Below are 19,555 nucleotides of genomic sequence, written 5' to 3' on the forward strand. Positions count from 1 at the left end.
TATCAATTTCTATAAACAACAATGACAGCCTCATGCTCTCTCATTGCCTTTTATCCAGGACACATTCCATAACACCAGGGTTTCAATGGACACACCACTATTCCTTTCTTCTCCTCCTTGCTACAAGCCCACGAAGACGCCAGGGCTTTAACAGTGGAGTCAATAATCTATTGAATTACAGCTAGTGGAAAGCATGTTTGTGACTAGGGACAAACTGTACACATGCGTAATCTTCCTAGTAACCTAAGGGTGGGTGTGTCCATCAAGATCAATACATTCTTCAGATGGATTTATAGGGTCCTAATCTTGTGGACATGGAGAGGGTCGATATCACATGCAGTTCTGCACTGTATCTAATAGCTGACATTGCGACCCGGAACACAGTGTCATTGCCGGTTGTCATAGCAAGCACCTGCTGCTGGGGTAACAACCGTGTTAGGACAATCGCTGGCATTATATTCACATCTATGATAGTCCAGTCATATTTCATATCTTGGTTTGTCCAAAAATTCTGGTTGGTAGGTGGGACAACAAACAAACAAATAAAAAAACAAAGAAGATTTTTTTCCATCACTGGGATTACATCAAATTATAAGATTAGGCCATTTATATTCTAATTCTTGGTCAACATATATTTGTGAAAATTCCGGGTTGGGAAAAATACAACCACGAAACAAACCACTTTAGATTTTATTCCAAAGCTAGAATGACAAACATTCAGATATCTTAAGTATGCCAGTAAATAATTTCTCAGTTTACTTGTTTTTGTAAATATCCTGGTTGGAAAAACAAAAATATATAAAAAGATATTCCAGATTCCAGTCATATCTTTCAAAGGTTGTGTTGTCATGTGGCCAGTGTTAGCTATCTTTGTCTCATCAAGCTTACAGTTGACCTATAATACGCACAATCGTTTTGTTGTGAACTGGTAAGTTCGAATTTGAATATAAAAACACTTATTTTCAATGTGAACTTTTCCCCTTTTCATTACTTTAGGATTGGAGGAATGTGAAAAGAAAAGTGAGATCTTGCCTGAGGAATGTGTTGGCGATAGCCTGGAGGTGGGCAAGTTGCAGCATTTAGTTTCACTACTTTACCACGTGGGGTGAGGGGGAAAGGGGTTTAATGTTTTTTTGGGTTTTAATGGGTTTTTATCCCTTAAATGCAGAGCCAGGTAGGGTAACATCAAGTACCATCTTTTAATGTCTTGACGAATGATGGATGGATGGATGGATGGATGGATGGTTTGTTGTTTAATGCCGCACTCAGCAATATTCCAGCTATATGACAGCAATCTGTAAATAATCAAGTCTGGACCAGACAATCCAGTGATTAATATCATGAGCATCGATCCATGCAATTGGAATCGATGACATGTATCAACCAAGTCAGCGAGCCTGACCATCTGATCCCGTTAGTCGCTTTTACGACAAGCATAGTCGCCTTTTACGGCAAGCATGGATTGCTAAGACCTATTCTACCACGGAATCTGCACGGGTCCTTGACGAATGACGTGCACGGGGATCACACCACTGACCTTCCACTCTCAGGGCAGATGCTCTAACCACTGGACCATAGAAGCGGTTCCTACAAGAGTGTAATATGCTAAACCCATGGCAGGATATTTTGACTTTTAAAAAAAAATAAAAAAAATAATACCATATACGGTAAGACAAAAAATACCTATTCCACATAAGTATAACATTGATATTTTTTATTATTAGGCCAACGAATGACAATGTCATAAAAGAACTCCTACAAACACGGACTTCAAGTTGTATTTATCGACATAATTCTCAGCCTCATCAAAACTTAAAGGCTTTCTACCACCACTGGACTGCAACAATAAATCCTGATATACCTACTTTCTATAACCCTGCCAGGCTACCACGGAAACCAGCAGTAATTACTAACAATGGTCCCAACCAGCTCATTGAAGTTGGTCCACTACCAGGTGTAGTTAGCCAACTCACATTACACCGCCGCCCCCCTCATGGTGTTCCATTCACTGGGAACAATGCTGGCTTGCTAATGTTATCAAAAATCATTGCTGACATGCCAAACAATAGACAACTTGTTCACCGTTGTAACTAATACATGTCATGATATTTGACATATAGCATTTACACGTTTTATTTTATTTCTCATGTGGAGATTGTAAAATGAGAATTATTTCTTATACAAGTGAAGTAGTAAAGAGTAAGTGAGTGAGTATGGTTTTACGCCGCTTTTAGCAATATCCCAGCAATATCACGGCGGGGGACACCAGAAATGGGCTTCACACATTGCACTTATGTCGGGAATCGAACCTGGGTCTTCGGCGTGACGAGCGAACGCTTTAACCACTAAGCTACCCGACCGCCTTAAGTAGTAAAGATCTAAGATGGGAGACAATGCTATTTCATATTTTGAAGGTAATTGAAAATTTGAGTTCTGTATTTATCTTAAAAATCGGATTTGTTAAAACATTCAAATTCATCATTTTTTAAGCTACTATATCTTTTGTGGAGACCAGTTGATGGAAGTGCCAACTCAATGTGAAGAGTTACCTCCCTTAGCTGCAGGATCTGCTAATTGTTGGTTGGAAGGACTCCTCCAATAATTAACTTTCCTCTGTCATTGCTAACCAATGACAAAGTCACTTGGGAATTTCCTCCCACATTAAACAGAAACATGTTACACTAAAATACTGTTCGAAGCAGTGTTCAACACAACTCACTCACTCACTATGTCCAAAAACCAGATTCTGTGTATGAATAGCAACATTGTTTGCAACAATTACAGCTGGCTACAGCATTGTGACCAGGGTTTATACATTGCTTGATATCAACTTCCCTATACTCCAGCTATAGAAGTGAAGCCAAGCACAACCTGTCATCATAATGACTGGACACAAAGCACTCTGTACTCAACAGTAGCACATGGGTACCTTCCATAACAGAAAGACAGTTTACTCAGTACTTTAGGCATCAAGGCCCATAGTACAATGCAGATTGCATATTACCATTTGTCACGTGATGTACATGATTAGATTATAAATCAAGTCACACATTCCTCATTATAAAGACATGTTTTAAGAATACAGAAACAGCATGGATCATATCAGGATTTTCAGAGTTGAGCAGTTTTATCATTAACTGACAGTCTTTAAAATTACCTTGCAACATGGGTAGAAATTTATACCTTAAATGGGAATACGTTTCACATACCGGTATAGTGAGTGAGTTTGGTTTTACGCCACTTTTAGCAATATTCCAGCAATATCACGGCGGGGGACACCAGAAATGGGCTTTACACATTGTACCCATGTTGGGATTCGAACCCTGGTCTTCGGAGTGAGGAGTAAACGGTTTAACCACTAGGCTATCCAACCACCCCGTTTCACATATAAGTAAGACATGGTATTCATCCTCTACTTCCCCGGATGAACAGTTCGTACAAAGTTCACAATATCACCGTCTTTGGACCTTCCACATACATTTACATAAAAATTGTGCAATGAAATTTTACAAGAAGCTCTGATTAAACTTTTATCATTTAAACAAGTTAAATATCTTTCAGTTTGTACCATCCAGTACAAGTATGGGCAATACTTAATCTATCAAGTGCTACTTCACTGCAGTTCACACACACACACACCCCCCACCCCCAAAGACATATTGCGGGAGAGAGAAGGTCTAAGAATTTGCTGCAATTAAAATTGTAACTGTCAAAATAAGTTTGCAAACTTTCACTTATCAGTGCCTGCATACTCAAATATTATTGTAGTGATAAAAAAATATAACATTCGAAGAAAAAACATCCATTAAAATATAAGTACCCCCCATCTCAAGATATGTATCATTAACATTGTACAAATATTGAGAAAGTGAAACAGGGAGAAGAGGTGGAACTTTTCAAACTTCCAATTTCACGTTGTCAACTTTACATTACAAACGAATAATGGCTTAGTTAAGGGATTAAGGTAAAACAAAAACACGTTCTTGCTTTATAGAAGAAATAACATTGGTCGAAGAAAAAGTCAAGTGAGGCAGCTGGGTTTAACCTCACATCAGTATTTCAGTCACGTCAACACTGTGAGTGAGTGAGTTGGGTTTAACGCCGCTTTTAACAGTATTCCGACATGAATCAACCAAGTCAGCGAGCCTGACCACCTGATCCTGTTAGTCGCCTTTTACGACAAGCATAGTCACCTTTTACAGCAAGCATGGGTTGCTGAAGACCTGTTCTACCCCGGAATCTTCACGGGTCGGGTATGGCAGGTAAAAAATGTTTACAGTTTGAAACACATGACTATCATGCTGACAAAGCAAGGGTCATTATCAGGGAAAGTCTAAGATTGGAACCCAGAATCTTTGGATCCTGGCATATGTAAGGGAAGCAACTCTATGAAACAGACTGCAGCACCTTCATCATCTGATCTTCCCATGGCAGCACCATAATTAAATTGTGTTGTTTGAGGTACCACCTGAATTTTCTTAAGTCTTTATCAAACATTTTCTTCAGGGTTAAAGCACCAGGCAATGACCCAATTCAATCATAACGGCTAACGGTCAACCATGACTAATCAAAGCTGACAACTGCCTCCTGTATCTTGGCTCTCTGGAATACAATATCCATAACAATAATATTGCTCTGACCTAAAGATCATTGTAGTCAATATTTCCTTGATAGCCTCTTGGTATGGATGGCCAACACAAAAGACTGTGAATGACACAGGCTGAAAATGGGGCAACCATTAGGCAAGACAAGATAAAATGGGGATTATAGGTGTTGAGCCAGTCAGGACATAACTCGCACGTTGGGATCAAGGTGAGACAAGCACCATAAAGAACGCTATTCCACTGTGATTTATTTCTTAGTCTTCTCATTGAGTTGCTGAACAACAAATGCAAGCTGGGAGATCAAGGAATCAGCTGGTATTATGTGTGTGTGAAAGACTGTAAACAGGTTGATCCCGTTATAATGAGGGTGGAGGACTGGCACAACAGACAGAGAGTCCTGACTGGGCAGAGATTCATCCCATGGGGTGGGAAAGTCTGTAGACATCAAAGGAACCTGATAAACACTGTCAGAAATGGAAACAAATGATCTGTTTATTGCTCGAAAACATAAATCTTTCTTGGGATACAGGCCCATACAGTTGCAGGTTGTTGTTTCTGTTCGAATACTATTTCACTTATGTCATGGCTTGTCAGCTTAATGTTGGAGGAAAGCCCATGGGTATGTTGCTGACAGACAGAGAATGATGAGGCCAAAAATAAGAGGAGGTAATTCTAACCTGCATTCCCCTAATTGTTTGGCTGGTTGGTTGGCTGGTTGTTTAACGCCGCACTCAGCAATAATCCAGCTATATGACTGCGGTCTGTAAATAATCGAGTCTGGACCAGACAATCCAGTGATTGACATCATGAGCATCCATCCACGCAGTTGGGATTGATGACATGCATCGACCAAGTCAGCGAACCTGACCACCCGATCCCATTTGTTCATCACTCTGACTTGGAGGTTTGATAAAAGAAATTGTAACTTCTTTGGAAGCTGGTCACAAAACTGCTTGTCAGCCCCAGCGATGTGTTTTCTCTGTACGTACCAGCCAAGATGCAAACAGGCCAAGATGCAGTTAAAACCAGACTCAGCAATATTCCAGCCATATGACAGTGGTCTGTAAATAATCGAGTCTGGACCAGACAATCCAGTGATTGACATCATGAGCATCGATCTACGCAAGTGGGATACGATGACATGCATCAACCAAGTCAGCGAGCCTGACCACCCGATCCCGTTAGTTGCCTCTTACGACAAGCATGGGTTGCTGAAGACCAATTCTCACCCTGAATCTTCACGGGACTATAATTAACATGTAATAGTTTGGACATTGATCAAATCATTATTTTTATCTACAAAAAAGACATTCCCTATTAAAAATCAGTTGCTTGTTCCATATTAACACTGAGAGACACCCCCCAGATTCAGAAAGAAACCCAAGCCCCTCAGGATGAAAACAAGACACTTCAACATTTCTTTACACTGCTCCGAGAAATCAATGCCGAGAGAAGAAAACAAAAACAAAGTAGCTACAGTATATCTGCCTACAGCCAAGCCAGGTGGACGAGGTGATGTTTTAGTCAACAGTGTTGTGTCCCCCGCAGTGGTGTAATGAATAAAGCATAATGCAGGTTCAATACCAGTATCGTCGTGCTACACAGACCATGAGAGGTAGACAGTCTACCCTATCAGTGATTGTACAGTATTAGGTTATTTATCATTTCATTTTGACAGACACTGAGCCTTCTTTATTCTTTTAATGTCTTCTGGTTTGATGGTAAGAACACGTGTATTATATATGCAATAATTACATTGTTCTGATGGCTAAGGTCCTGTTCCACAAAGTGATCATACTGCTACGACTGTCCTTAATCTATGTTAAACTATGGGAGATCCATTTGTCATACTGCTACGAGTGTCGTAAATTTATGCTAAAGAACATTAAATCTAAGTTTTGTGAGGTGAGGTGAAATTGGGTTTAACATCGCGTCCATATTATTGCACTTATATAGCGACTTACATGTACGTGTGTGTGTTTGTGTGGCTGCTTGTACTAGTCCGGACTGATGCCAATTTATAGTGCAAGCCCACTGAGATACCATGCCGCAGTTTAACATGAAATACCCCACTAGGACACAGTATACTCCGAGCTGACCAGTCCTTGTTTTAGCCCCTTAATGCCGAGCGCCAGACAGGGTAACAACAAGTACCATCTTTTAACGTCTTTTGGTATGACACGGCCGGGGATCGAACCCTGGACCTTCCGCTCTCCGGGCAGGCGCTCTACCACTAGACCATGGAGGCAGTCATATGTTTTGTAAGGCATTATTGATGGACACTAGAGGTATTTTTGGCCTTGTTTACTAAATTAAGTCATAAAGTTGTTGAATTACATGAACAAACAATACATCATACATCCACATCAATATACAAGAACATAGAATCTTCCCAGTTGGGCTTAGTGTGTAATATTAGAATATAATCTTACACCCTTTTATTAACATATATATGAACATTTGACACTATACAAGAAAAAAGATTATTTCAAAATAGATAAAAGCACTGACAACAATGATAATGTAAACATCTTCAAGTTAATTATCATAAAACCCCTCAGAGACATCTCAGGGATATTAAAATGAATATTCATGTGGCACAATAAAAGAACACATGCATGTACAACCAAATATTACCGGTGCCCAAATAATGCCAACATTGTATAAGCGACTTGAGGCAAGATGGATATCAGGTGTTGTGGAGTGTTTATATCAACAGCTGGAGATGTCTGTAGCTGTCACTCAATGTCAGCCAAGACATGACAACAATACCTGCTATAGACAAGATCATGAACCACCCAGGTCAACCCAAGCATACCCACCGACTACCCTCTTTCCCTCTTACAGCCTTTGTCACACTCCTGTCGCCCTCCAGGGTGCATAGACGTAAGTTATTATGATCTGTGGAAGAAAGGTCATTCATGCACACTTCATAACTTCCTACACAAATATATTCTGCAATGACTGACCCTTGAGCACTTCATGCTGTAAACTTTATAAAACTGTGACATTCCATTTCAGCCAGGACGTCGTCGTACAAAGCGGTCTTAGCGCTAAAGAGATCGTAGCTCCCATACCTTAACATAGACTTTGGTTTTATACAACGGCACCCAGCGCAGTGGGGTAGCCTTGTGGTTAAAGCGCTAGCTTGTCCAGGTTCAATTCCACACGTGTGAAGCACATTTCTGGTGTTCCCCACCATCATATTGATGGAATATTGCCAAGATCGAAGTAAAACTCACTCTCTCCATGCCTGCCTGATTCTTGAAGGTTTGGGAAAAGAATGAATGAGTGAGTTGGGTTTAACGCCGCTTTTAACATTATTCCAGTTATATCAAGGCGTGCCAGCTCAATGTGGGAAGTGATGCAGGTCTCAGACGTTTACCACTTCGGTGAAACCCACGAGCATGGGTATGGTGCTGACAAACATAGAAACATAATCAGGGCGAACCGGGATTCGAACCCACGATCATAGATTTCTGGCGTGCACAAGGGACGCAACTCTACACAGCGAATCGCGCCGCCTTAGACGACTGGGCACCCGTGCCCCCTTTGGGAAAAGAGGATATCTTTAAATTATTACGCCAATTATTCCCTGTATTGTGACCATTTGTCTCATTTATTTATCCATACATGACACTAATGGTATTGGTAGGAAAGCTTAGGAAGAGTGAGAATGTAGATTATTGTGGTGCTAGCTTATATCCTCTTCATGCCGAACTACAAAATAGTCTGTGAGAAATTAAGTTGGGATTAACGTCACTTTGAATAGTATATAAGTTACATCACGTTTCAACTTCATGTGGGAGTTAAGCTTAAAGTGAGTGAGTGAGTGAGTGAGTGAATATGATTTTACGCCGCTTTTAGCACTATTTCAGCAATATCCTGGCGGGGGACACCAGAAATATGCTTTACACATTGTACCCATGTCGGGAATCGAACCCAGGTCTTCGACGAAACGAGCGAACGCTTTAACCACTAGGCTTCCCGACCGCTCAAGTATGGTCTTATGTCATTTTTTTGCAATATTCCATCAGTACTACATTGAGGGTCACCAGAAATGGGGACAACACAATGTATCATGTAGGGAATCACATATGTGTCTTTTGTGTGATAGGGAAACACTTTACCGACCAGGGACCCCAGGTCTAAGAAGCTGAAATTTAAGAGTCTACTCACAAACCAAATTCCAATCAGGGAGAATATGGGATCTGAACCTACAGCAATCTCATTAAAATCAGACCTTAGTTCTCGCTTCCGCTAAACAAAGATCTGAAGACATCCCATTAGGGGTCACGTCAGAACGACCTTTCATCCGACCAATCAGTGTGTCACTTACCAGATTATGAAAGTGACAGTCAGTATGTGATTTCTAATCATGCAATCTCAAAAACTTTAACACGGGGTATTCCGAACGATAGTTACGGGTTTAACGACTGAATCCTTACAATCTAGACCATCTATTAGCCATTCCAGAATGTTTTTTGTTCAGGTTTCAAATTTGTAATCGAGAATTTGTCAAAATATGTTTCGAAGCGTAGACGCCAATTTGAAAATTTGTGATGTAAAGCACGAGAAAGCTGCCTTCTGATTGGTCATTCCTTTGGTCGGTCAAAGTTGGCGCAAGGTCGGTCTGACGTGACCCGTAATGGGATGTCCTCAAATCTTTGTTTAGCGGTAGCGAGAACTAAGATCTGATTTTAATGAGATTGGAACCTACAGTATCAGATCCTGGCAGGCCTAAGGGAAACAACTCTGAAGAGCAAAAATGGGCACCTTAGATGACTGGGCCACCTTAGATGTCTGGACCACCTTAATCCCAAAGCTATACCGAAACAACACACACAATGTATTCTACAACATGGCCACAGGAATCAATAGAACACAGGACAGGGCAACAATCCAACACCTGCTCTGCCCTGACCTGACCTGTCCATGCTGTGTGTGAGGGCAAGCAACTCTGTGGGTGGTCTACAAGAAGGCAGATAGTCTGTATAACGTCACTATCACCCTCCTTCCAGGGTTTACGTTACCAATGCCCCACACCTGAGAACAGTAATACCCTGGATAAGCTATCAGCCCTGTAGGTAGTCTGGTTAGATTTGGTCCCGATCCCCAGCTACACATGCTGGTCGTATGAGGTGACAGAGTGAATTGGGTGGTCACACTCGCCCACTTGGTTGATTGGTTGTCATCACACCCTAGTGGGGTGAATGGTTGGTTGGTTGATGGTTGGTTTCACAGTATCATTGTGTCATGATTGTTTAACTCTTTCAACACCGTAGGCCGGTTTTCCGGCCAAGAAGCATCGAGTCCCCAGACACCGTAGGCCGGTTTACCAGCCAAGCCATAGTCACGTCAAAATAGTATATATTTTTATGGACCTACCTGTAATATCATTCATTTATTAAATATTTATTAAATGATGTCAGTGGAGGATATGATTGGTTTGATTGGTTTGTTGTTTAACAACACACTCAGCAATATTCCAGCTATATGACGGCGGTCTGTAAATAATCGAATCTGGACCAGACAATCCAGTGATTCATATCATGAGCATCGATCCACGCAATTGGAATCGATGACATGCATCAACCAAGTCAGTGAGCCTGACCACCCGATCCCGTTAGTCGCCTCTTACGACAAGCATAGTCGCCTCTTACGACAAGCATAGTGGGGTGAATGAGTGAATGAGTGAGTAAGCTTTACACTGCATTTCAGCATTATATCAGCTATATGACGGATTAAACCCTGGCCTCGGGCATGACGGCCAAAGCTGTTTCCACTAAGCTACCCAACCACCTGCATAATCAGTAAATCTTTGCATTTCAGTGTCCAATACAGTTATGTCAACACTGAATCTAAAGTCACATGCTTCAAGCAGCAATGTCCCTGAAGCCATGACGCAGAACCCACATGAGCTGTTCAATTTGGGCTGACAATTGATCAGCCTCATGGCTGGTTGGATAGAGACCAAATAGGTAATAAAATCATGAGATTTGGGAGAGGGGACTCTTAACATGGGTTACTGATGTTAATTTACACTTTCAGGATCAGGTAATCCCATTGAAAATGCTTTACCTCCAAGCTCAAGTTTAATGAACATGCTCAGCCTTTAGACAAGTGCTGTGTACATGACAAACAAGGTATGGGTCGTCCAATGGTAGATGGTCCATTTCACTAAACCCTTGCCACGCCAGCAGTGAGTTCAAGTCCATGATTCCCCAGATAATAATCCCTAGTTTGTCAGAACCATACAAAGTGGTACATTCAGTCAGCTAGTCTCAAGCCTTAGGTCTCGTAAATTTAATAGGTCCACATATTAACGGTAAAATCTCCAGGAAGTGGTGTCAAGTGACAAGATTTGGTCAGTAAAATCTAAAAGTATTGGCACATACTGTACATATCTACAACCTGCCTCTCAAATGAGTGAGAGAGTGAGTGAGTTTGGTTTTACGCCGCTTTTAGCAATATTCCAGCAATATCACGGCGGGGGACACCAGAAATGGGCTTCACACAGTGTACCCATGTTGGGAATCGAACCCGGGTCTTCGGCGTGATGAGCTAACGCTTTAACCACTAGGCTACCCGACCGCCCCACCACTAAAATGAACACGGCACACTTGGATTTTTTTTATGAAAAAAATATAACATGGAAACCAAGTAACTACTAAGAACAAAGAGTCATCACAAATTGTTTACAAATCCTTGACATTGATGTAATTGTGGCTTTGGTCAATAACCCCTACATCCCATGTTGAGCAATGTTACAGCGTCTACGCTACACTGAACAGAGCAGTCTTCACACACTACCCCTGGGAGGGATCAAACGCAGGCTTTGAATGTGTGTTCCACTGCCCCACTGAAAGATGGCTCCACATTCGATGAATAAATAATTGAGTGAACGATGCATCAGTATTTTCAAACACAGGACCGCATGTACAAAAGGTCATAAAACTCGAAAGGATTAGAGTGGAACAGTTTAACGATGCATAGTGAAACTTGACTTCCGATACGATAAACATACAAGTATTACACATCACAATATACTACACTAACAAAAACAATTCGTTAATTGTAATTGTTAACTCCTAGGTAGTATAACAAATATACCTTTCTTCATGTTATACTTTGTAGCAAGATCACGAGGGGTGCATGTTTTTTTTGCATCTCACGTCTTATAAAACCTAACAAGGGACAGATAAAACCCCATGTACCCCAGTCCGCCTCCGTGGTCTAGTGGTAGAGCGCCCACCCGGAGAGCAGAAGGTCCAGGGTTCGATCCCCGGTCGCATCATGTTACCTTGTCTGGCGCTCGGCATTTAGGGGCTAAAACAAGGACTGGTCGGCTCGGAGTCAGTATACTGTGTCTGAGTGGGGTATTCATGGTAAACTGCGGCATGGTATCTCAGTGAGCTAGCACTATCAATCGGCATCAGTCCGGACTAGTACAAGCAGCCACACAAACACACACACGTAGAAGCACGTCGCTATATAAGTGCAATAATCTTGGATGCGACGTTAAACCCCATTTCACCCTGACCCTCACCATGTACCCCAAGTGATCCTGCTACAACAAATTTATCTTACTGACATGTTTTGTTATAACATTGTAAAATAATTCAAACAAGTTCAAAATTGACAGAAAACAGCTTTTCAATTAAGCTGAGGTTAGCTTGCACTATGTCACGTGATTTCCACTGACTAGGAAAAAGCGTGCATCTTTTTGCTTTGAAGTGGGTTATAAGGGATTTATTCTGTCTCTCAGAACTTCAGGTGTAGAACCTAACCTGCTTGTCGCGGGGTTAAAGAGATTTATTCCCCCGTTGAGAAATTTATTCCTCTTCATGGCGGGATACATAGTATCTTATCAAGATCCAGGGGCCAATCAGATCTCATCATCCAGCTATATGACGGCGGTCCGTAAATAATCGAGTCTGGACCAGACAATCCAGTGATTGACATCATGAGCATTGATCCACGCAATTGGGATTGATGACATGCATCAACCAAGTCAGCGAACCTGACCACCCTATCCCGGTAGTTCATCATTCTGACATAGAGGCATTATAATAGAAATTTCTTTGGTAGCTGGTCACAAAACTGCTTGTTAGCCCCAGTGATGTGTTTTCTCTGTATGTGCAGGTCAAGATGCAAACACTAATGGTACATTAACAAGGGCCACGGTACATGAACTATTATATTTTCTTCCCATTTGAAGGTGGTGGCCCGTGAAGATTCCGGGTTAGAACAGGTCTTCAGCAACCCATGCTTGCCATAAAAGGCGACTATGCTTGTCGTAAAAGGCGACTAACGGGATCAGGTGGTCAGGCTCGCTGACTTGGTTGATGCATGTCATCGATCCCAATTGGGTGGATCGATGCTCATGATAGCAATCACTGGATTGTCTGGTCCAGACTCGATTATTTACAGGCTGCAGGCATATAGCTGGAATATTGCTGAGTGCGGCGTTATACAACAAACCAACCAACCAAACCAACGAAGGTGGTGGCATATTAATCTTCACTTATGTGTTTCAGCAAACTGTTCAAGGCAGTGTGTGAACAATAATTGACTGTTGAAAGATGTGATGCCCAAGAAGCAAGAATGTTTGGTAGGACTTTGTAGATTGTGCATCAAGTACATAGAGACACCAACACACGTAGTCATTTCCTTCATCTGTAGGGACTTGGGAACAATAAAATTATGAGAGGCATGACGTTTGGTTGGGGGATTCTGTTTTGAATGCTGGCATAAAGACAATCTATCTGACGGAATCCAGGGTAGAATAGGTTTTCAGCAACCAATGCTTGCTGTAAAAGGAGACTAAGCTTGTTGTAAGAGGCGACGAACGGGATCAGGTGGTCAGATTTGCTGACTTGGTTGGGGCATGTCATCGTATCCCAATTGGGTAGATCAATGCTCATGATATCAATCAATGAATTGTCTGGTCCAGACTCAATTATTTACAGACTGCCATCATAGAGCTTGGATATTGCTGAGTGCGGCGTTAAACAACAAACAAACAATCATCTGACTGCAGATAAATAACACTAATTAAAAGATGATGGTTGGCATGAATTTAAGGAACTACAAGCATATTACGAAGCATTTGCATATGAACATGGTTAAGACAGGATGAGCTAAGAGACATTAACATCAGACATTAAAAACTGATCCCTAGAAACAAAGGCAGTCTGAAAACATGGCAACATACATCTAATTAAACATACGGAAAACTGTTTACCACAGTTTCCAACCTCTTTTCTAAAAATAACATTTACTTCTGTGTACTTATACAGAAAGCATATCTACAGAAAGACCCACTCTGACGTCTCATGTACTATACATAGCAAATCATGATCACCTAATCATCTCCAACATTCAGCCTGACTTGATGCAAACACTGACTATTCCCTGGCCGGCTATCAATAGAAGTCTGTTTCAGATGAGATCAAGTGTGACCGATAACAAGCTGAGACTTCCTTAACCATGGCAGTAAACTCCTCCAAGTTATCAATTTGTGTTACCATTAGGACTAGACAAGTGTTGTGTGGGGGGACATGTCCTTTGTCCCCCAAAGACACAAATCTCAGCAGGACATCATGGTCAAAGAATGTCAACTCCAAGAGTTTTCTCGAATGCCCAGGAAACCCATGAACGTTGGTTTGAATCAAGAGTCCACCTACAGTGTCTCCAGGTTTGTCGGTGGTTGGTTGGTTGGTTTATTGTTTAACACCGCACTCAGCAATATTCCAGCTATATGACGGCGGTCTGTAAATAATCGAGTCTGGACCAGACAATCCAGTGATCGATATCATGAGCATCGATCCATGCAATTGGGATCGATGACATGCATCAACCAAGTCAGCAGGCTGACCACCCGATCCCGTTAGTCGCCTTTTACGACAAGCATAGTCACCTTTTACGGCAAGCATGGGTTGCTGAAGACCTATTGTACCCCGGATATTCACGGGTCTCCAGGTTTTTTCATCGAAATACCTGTGCATGACTGTTTCAACCATTGTGGTAAACATCTGAGACTTGCATCACCTTGTACCTCCACATCAAGCTGACATGCCATGATATACCGTATTCGACTTAATAAGCGCCCAGGGCGCTCTCAAAATTAGAAATAGGGGGCTCTTATTAGAATATTATTTTGGCGAAAAAAAACAGAGTTGAAAGATAAATTTCGTGGTTTATGCTTACGGCCTGAACTGTTTATTATGACAGATATATTTTTCCAGAATTTAATTGCCCATAATTAAGGGTGCATATAACACACGAGTGCGTATTATACACGAATAAATAAGTCTTGTGTACTTTGATCAATCGGAAGGGGTGCTAATTGGGATTGTTCACTTGCCAATATATTAGCAAATATCGCCGTGGGCGCTTATTAGAGCTGGGCGCTTATTACGTCGAATACAGTAACTGAAATATTGTTGAAACTTAACTCACTCACTTACAGGGGGTAGAATAGGGTAGAATTTATGCGTGTCGTAAAAGACAGCAAACGGGATCGGGTGGTCAGGATTAGCAACTTGTTTGATTGGGTGCAATAGTACCCCGACACAATATCAACCAGGGGATTGTCTGATCCAAACTTAATTATTTAGAAGCCACCATCTTATAGGTGGAATGTTGCTGAGTATGAACTGTGTGTCTGACGTCTGGTTCTTTAACTGACATCAACATCATCATCATCATCATCATCATCATCATCATCACATACAGATAAATCAATTGTATTTGTGGATTTATTTCTTCATAAAACATCACAAAGTATTATTCTTGCTCCCAATCAAGCCTAAAAACTTAAGTCCTCTTGTTAATTGTGGTATTGTGTAACATATCTAAGCCGTTTCATTTATAAAAAAAACAAAAACATTAAACATCAATTTATAAATGAGGACCAGTCGGTGAAGGATTTAAAAAACCTATTACATTAGAGTCACATTTGTCCGACATTTGATCAAAATTGCATTCATGTTTGTGATGGCACGAAAAGAAGGATTTGTTGCGTAATGCAAATGGATCTGTTTATTATGGCTTATCAAACCAAGCGAGGCATGGCTGTCCAATTGTCCTGACCATGTAACTGTCGGGGATATTTCAGACACTCAAAACCTCTGCGTGGGGCAACAGAAACACAAGACAATCAACCACAATAGACCCCACTAAAAGTTCTTATGATCAAGTAACAGTCATTAATGACATGAATGTAACGTATTCACTTCACTCCATTAACGAGTGAAACCTGCCCCCTGCATGGAATGAAGATAAACAACCTCATGATTAACAATCCATAATACGATGAGACTGCAACAATAGCCTTTCTGGCACCTGGATCAGGCTGTGGGGGGCACCTGCATGTGGAAGTTAGAAGTCACTGGGGATCAATGACATTTAATCTGTCAAGCAATCCTAGCCAACAAAGCAGCATATATACCTGACAAGGTTCAATATGGACTGATTATTAGGGTAGTGGGAAAATTGAAGGATGCTAAACACGTCTGATTATTTAACACGTCATTACATGAGTGAGTGAGTAGGGTTTAACGCCACTTTTAACAGTATTCCAGTTATATCGCGGTGTGTCAGCTTAATGTGGGAGGAAAGCCCCAAGTGATGCAGGTCTCAGACACTTTGGCGGTGAAACCCACGAGCACGATATGGTGCTGACAAACCTAGAAACATAATTGGGGCAAACCGGGATTCGAACCCACAATCATAGGTTTCTGGCGTGCCAAAAAAACGCAACTCTACACAGTGAATTGCGACGCCTTAAACAACTGGGACGCCCGTGCCTCCAACACTTCATTGCGATATACATGGCTGTTTTTCAAAGATCATTAACCCTTTTCTTTATTGTAGAGCATGGTTTGATTCGGTTTATCATTTTGAACAGTATTTAATTTCTGCCAACCACATCGCACATTTTGTTGTTACTCATAATTAATAAATTATCTTTTCTAATATTGTGGTCAGATGTTCAATTTAAAGTTCATATTTCAGGATCCTGGTACCACTAAGGGATGTAACTCAGTGCAGCCAATTGTTGGACCAGAGATAACTAACCTAATTCCATCCTTCTCTCATAACCACAACAAAGTCTGTCATTAACTTCATCAGTCAGTGAGTAAAAATCTTAAATCGTGACTTGAACAAGTTATAAATTGATAATACAAAATAACAGTTGATGATGGATAGTATAACAACTAGAGTATCACAGATTTAAAACTAGTATATTGAAACACATGAAAACACAAATCAACTTGAAATCAGAAATGATAATGTGATGAAATCAGATGTGTTTATTTTGTGTTCAAGTTCTTCCCCAAACTCATGAAATGAGAATTGACCCATACAGCAACATTTTTGTGTTTGATTATCTCCAAATGCCAAATTACCCGAGCACAACGTAATTGTCGCCATTTGGCCAAATATTACAAAAAAACTAAAAAAGACGTTTTCCCAGGGTATCTGTATTTGAGAGCTTTAACAAGTGAGTGAGTGAGTGAGTGAGTGAGTGAGTGAGTGAGTGAGTGACTATGGCTTAACGCCGCTGTTAGCAATATTCCAGCAATATCACGACGGGGGACACCAGAAATGGGCTTCACACATTGTACCTACGTCGGGAATCGAACCCGGGTCTTCGGTGTGACGAGCGAACGCTTTAACCACTAGGCTACCCGACTGCCCCCTTTAACAATTATGATTGTTACTTGACAGTACACTATAACACCCAACCACCATAGCAGGAACAATAGAGAGTATTGGGGACTTATGCTACCTCTGCTACATGTGCTGAACTCCTCAGCAGCAGAGGGAATATAAAAGTCCTGCTAGCGCTGTAGATTTGATTACATTTGATAATATCATGCTTCACATTAAGTTTCAACTTCAATCAACACCTCACATGGCTCCACACTGACAACACAGCATGTTTATCTCTGAACTAAAGATTGAAAAATTGGTGTACAAAATATTGGGCTCAAAGTTGACTGGTCAATAACACTTAATCCTTCTCGCTCCACGTTCATGTCAAGTCCACTATGGGGTATGGACACATGAAGCTTTTAATGAGTGTGTAAAATCTCCACATAATGCAAGTAATTGATTTTTTCAGAAACGTCAAATTTTACAAAGAAAATGTGTATGTCCATATTCTAAAATTAACTAGTCATTCAAGAAAATAGATCTTAAGTGACACAGCCACTGACACTGATACCTCCAACACTCACTTCAATCAGAATACTTAAACACAGCAATGTTCAGTTTATTGATTCAATCTAAACATAAAACGGCCCAGAGAAACCAAGGTGTCTTGTAGTAACACTCTTGCATAATAAATTGATCATGTCACTGCAGGCATTGATGGGAGACGTCACACAAGTCTACATTGTATTAAATGGTAGGCCTAGGTGCATTAACCAGAAGGATGAGAGACGGATCCACGGAATCCTGCTACATTAGCAGTATTACAATTGTTTCCACAGAATCCTGCAGTATCAGCAGTATTACAATTGTTTCCACAGAATCCTGCAGTATCAGCAGTATTACAATTGTTTCCATGGAATCCTGCAATATCATCAGTATTACAATTGTTTCCATGGAATCCTGCAATATCAGCAGTATTACAATTGTTTCCACAGAATCCTGCAGTATCAGCAGTATTACAATTGTTTCCATGGAATCCTGCAATATCATCAGTATTACAATTGTTTCCACAGAATCCTGCAATATCAGCAGTATTACAATTGTTTCCACAGAATCCTGCAGTATCAGCAGTATTACAATTGTTTCCATGGAATCCTGCAATATCATCAGTATTACAATTGTTTCCACAGAATCCAGCAATATCATCAGTATTACAATTGTTTCCACAGAATCCTGCAGTATCAGCAGTATTACAATTGTTTCCATGGAATCCTGCAGTATCAGCAGTATTACAATTGTTTCCATGGAATCCTGCTATGTCAAGGAGGGGAGATAACTATTAAAATTATTCCAACAGAAACAAAATGTACTCAAATCCTGATATCCAATTGTGAATTACTGAAAGGTTGTTTGAGACTATTTGAGGGAGTGATATGTTTGCACTTACCTGTCAGATCCCAGCAGCCTAAACGTCCTTGATCGATCACAGATCTCCTGTGTTACCTAAACATATAATAAACCCAGTGAGTCCTCGGGGAAAGGTGACATAATGCACCAAGAAACAAAATGCTGGTGACACAGAGTACTTAGGTTGGTTTGTTGTTTAATGCCGCACTCAGCAATATTCCAGCTATATGACGGCGGTCTGTAAATAATCGAGTCTGGACCAGACAATCCAGTGATTAATATCATGAGCATCGATCCACGCAATTGGGATCGATGACATGCATCAACCAAGTCAGCGAGCCTGACCACCTGATCCCGTTAATCGCCTTTAACGACAAGCAAAGTCGCCTTTTACAGCAAGCATGGTTTGCTGAAGACCTATTCTACCCCGAATCTTCTCGGGTCCAGAGTACTTAGGAAGCTAAAGAAGTACAAGATATGCTGGTATATTACCTCATTGGCTTTGAAGCTGCGTCCTTGCATGCCATGCTTGTGGAAGGCCAATACACTGTCTTGTAGACACACTGAAACAAACAGAATCAATATATCATACATGTGTAAGTTTACAGAAGGGAACATATACTATTCCAGTGGGTGTCCGGAATGTTTGACAGAGACAAAATTGTTTTGGGTCACTATTTCAAGACAATCGTTTTCTATGAAAGGTGCTGACAAATACGGAAACATATCGGACAAAGAGGTCTATGAAAGGAAGAACACAACACTTTTATGACCACACATTTTTCTTCAAGACAATGTGTGCACACTCAGGATACAAATGCAGTGAGCACCAAATCCTCATTTCTGTCAGCATTATGACAAACAAGTGTTGCTTGGGG

The 19,555-nt window shown here is 41.0% G+C and overlaps 1 protein-coding gene across 9 annotated transcripts in view; it reads right to left on the reverse strand.

Annotated features, from left to right (window-relative positions):
• The window catches only part of LOC139444189 (mitogen-activated protein kinase kinase kinase kinase 5-like), a 106,408-nt gene that overhangs the window by 5,702 nt on the left and 81,151 nt on the right, over window positions 1-19,555 (reverse strand). For all 9 annotated transcript variants that reach the window (XM_071225098.1, XM_071225096.1, XM_071225099.1 and 6 more), the window contains 2 exons: window positions 19,170-19,240; window positions 18,718-18,773 (listed from right to left, as the gene is read on the reverse strand). In XM_071225098.1, the coding sequence (XP_071081199.1) occupies window positions 18,718-18,773; window positions 19,170-19,240 (127 nt within the window). The remainder of the gene's footprint in view (window positions 1-18,717; window positions 18,774-19,169; window positions 19,241-19,555) is intronic.

Source organism: Haliotis cracherodii, unplaced genomic scaffold (genome assembly GCF_022045235.1).
Source record: "Haliotis cracherodii isolate W230 unplaced genomic scaffold, xgHalCrac1.p SCAF_5, whole genome shotgun sequence".
Lineage (NCBI taxonomy): Eukaryota > Metazoa > Mollusca > Gastropoda > Lepetellida > Haliotidae > Haliotis > Haliotis cracherodii.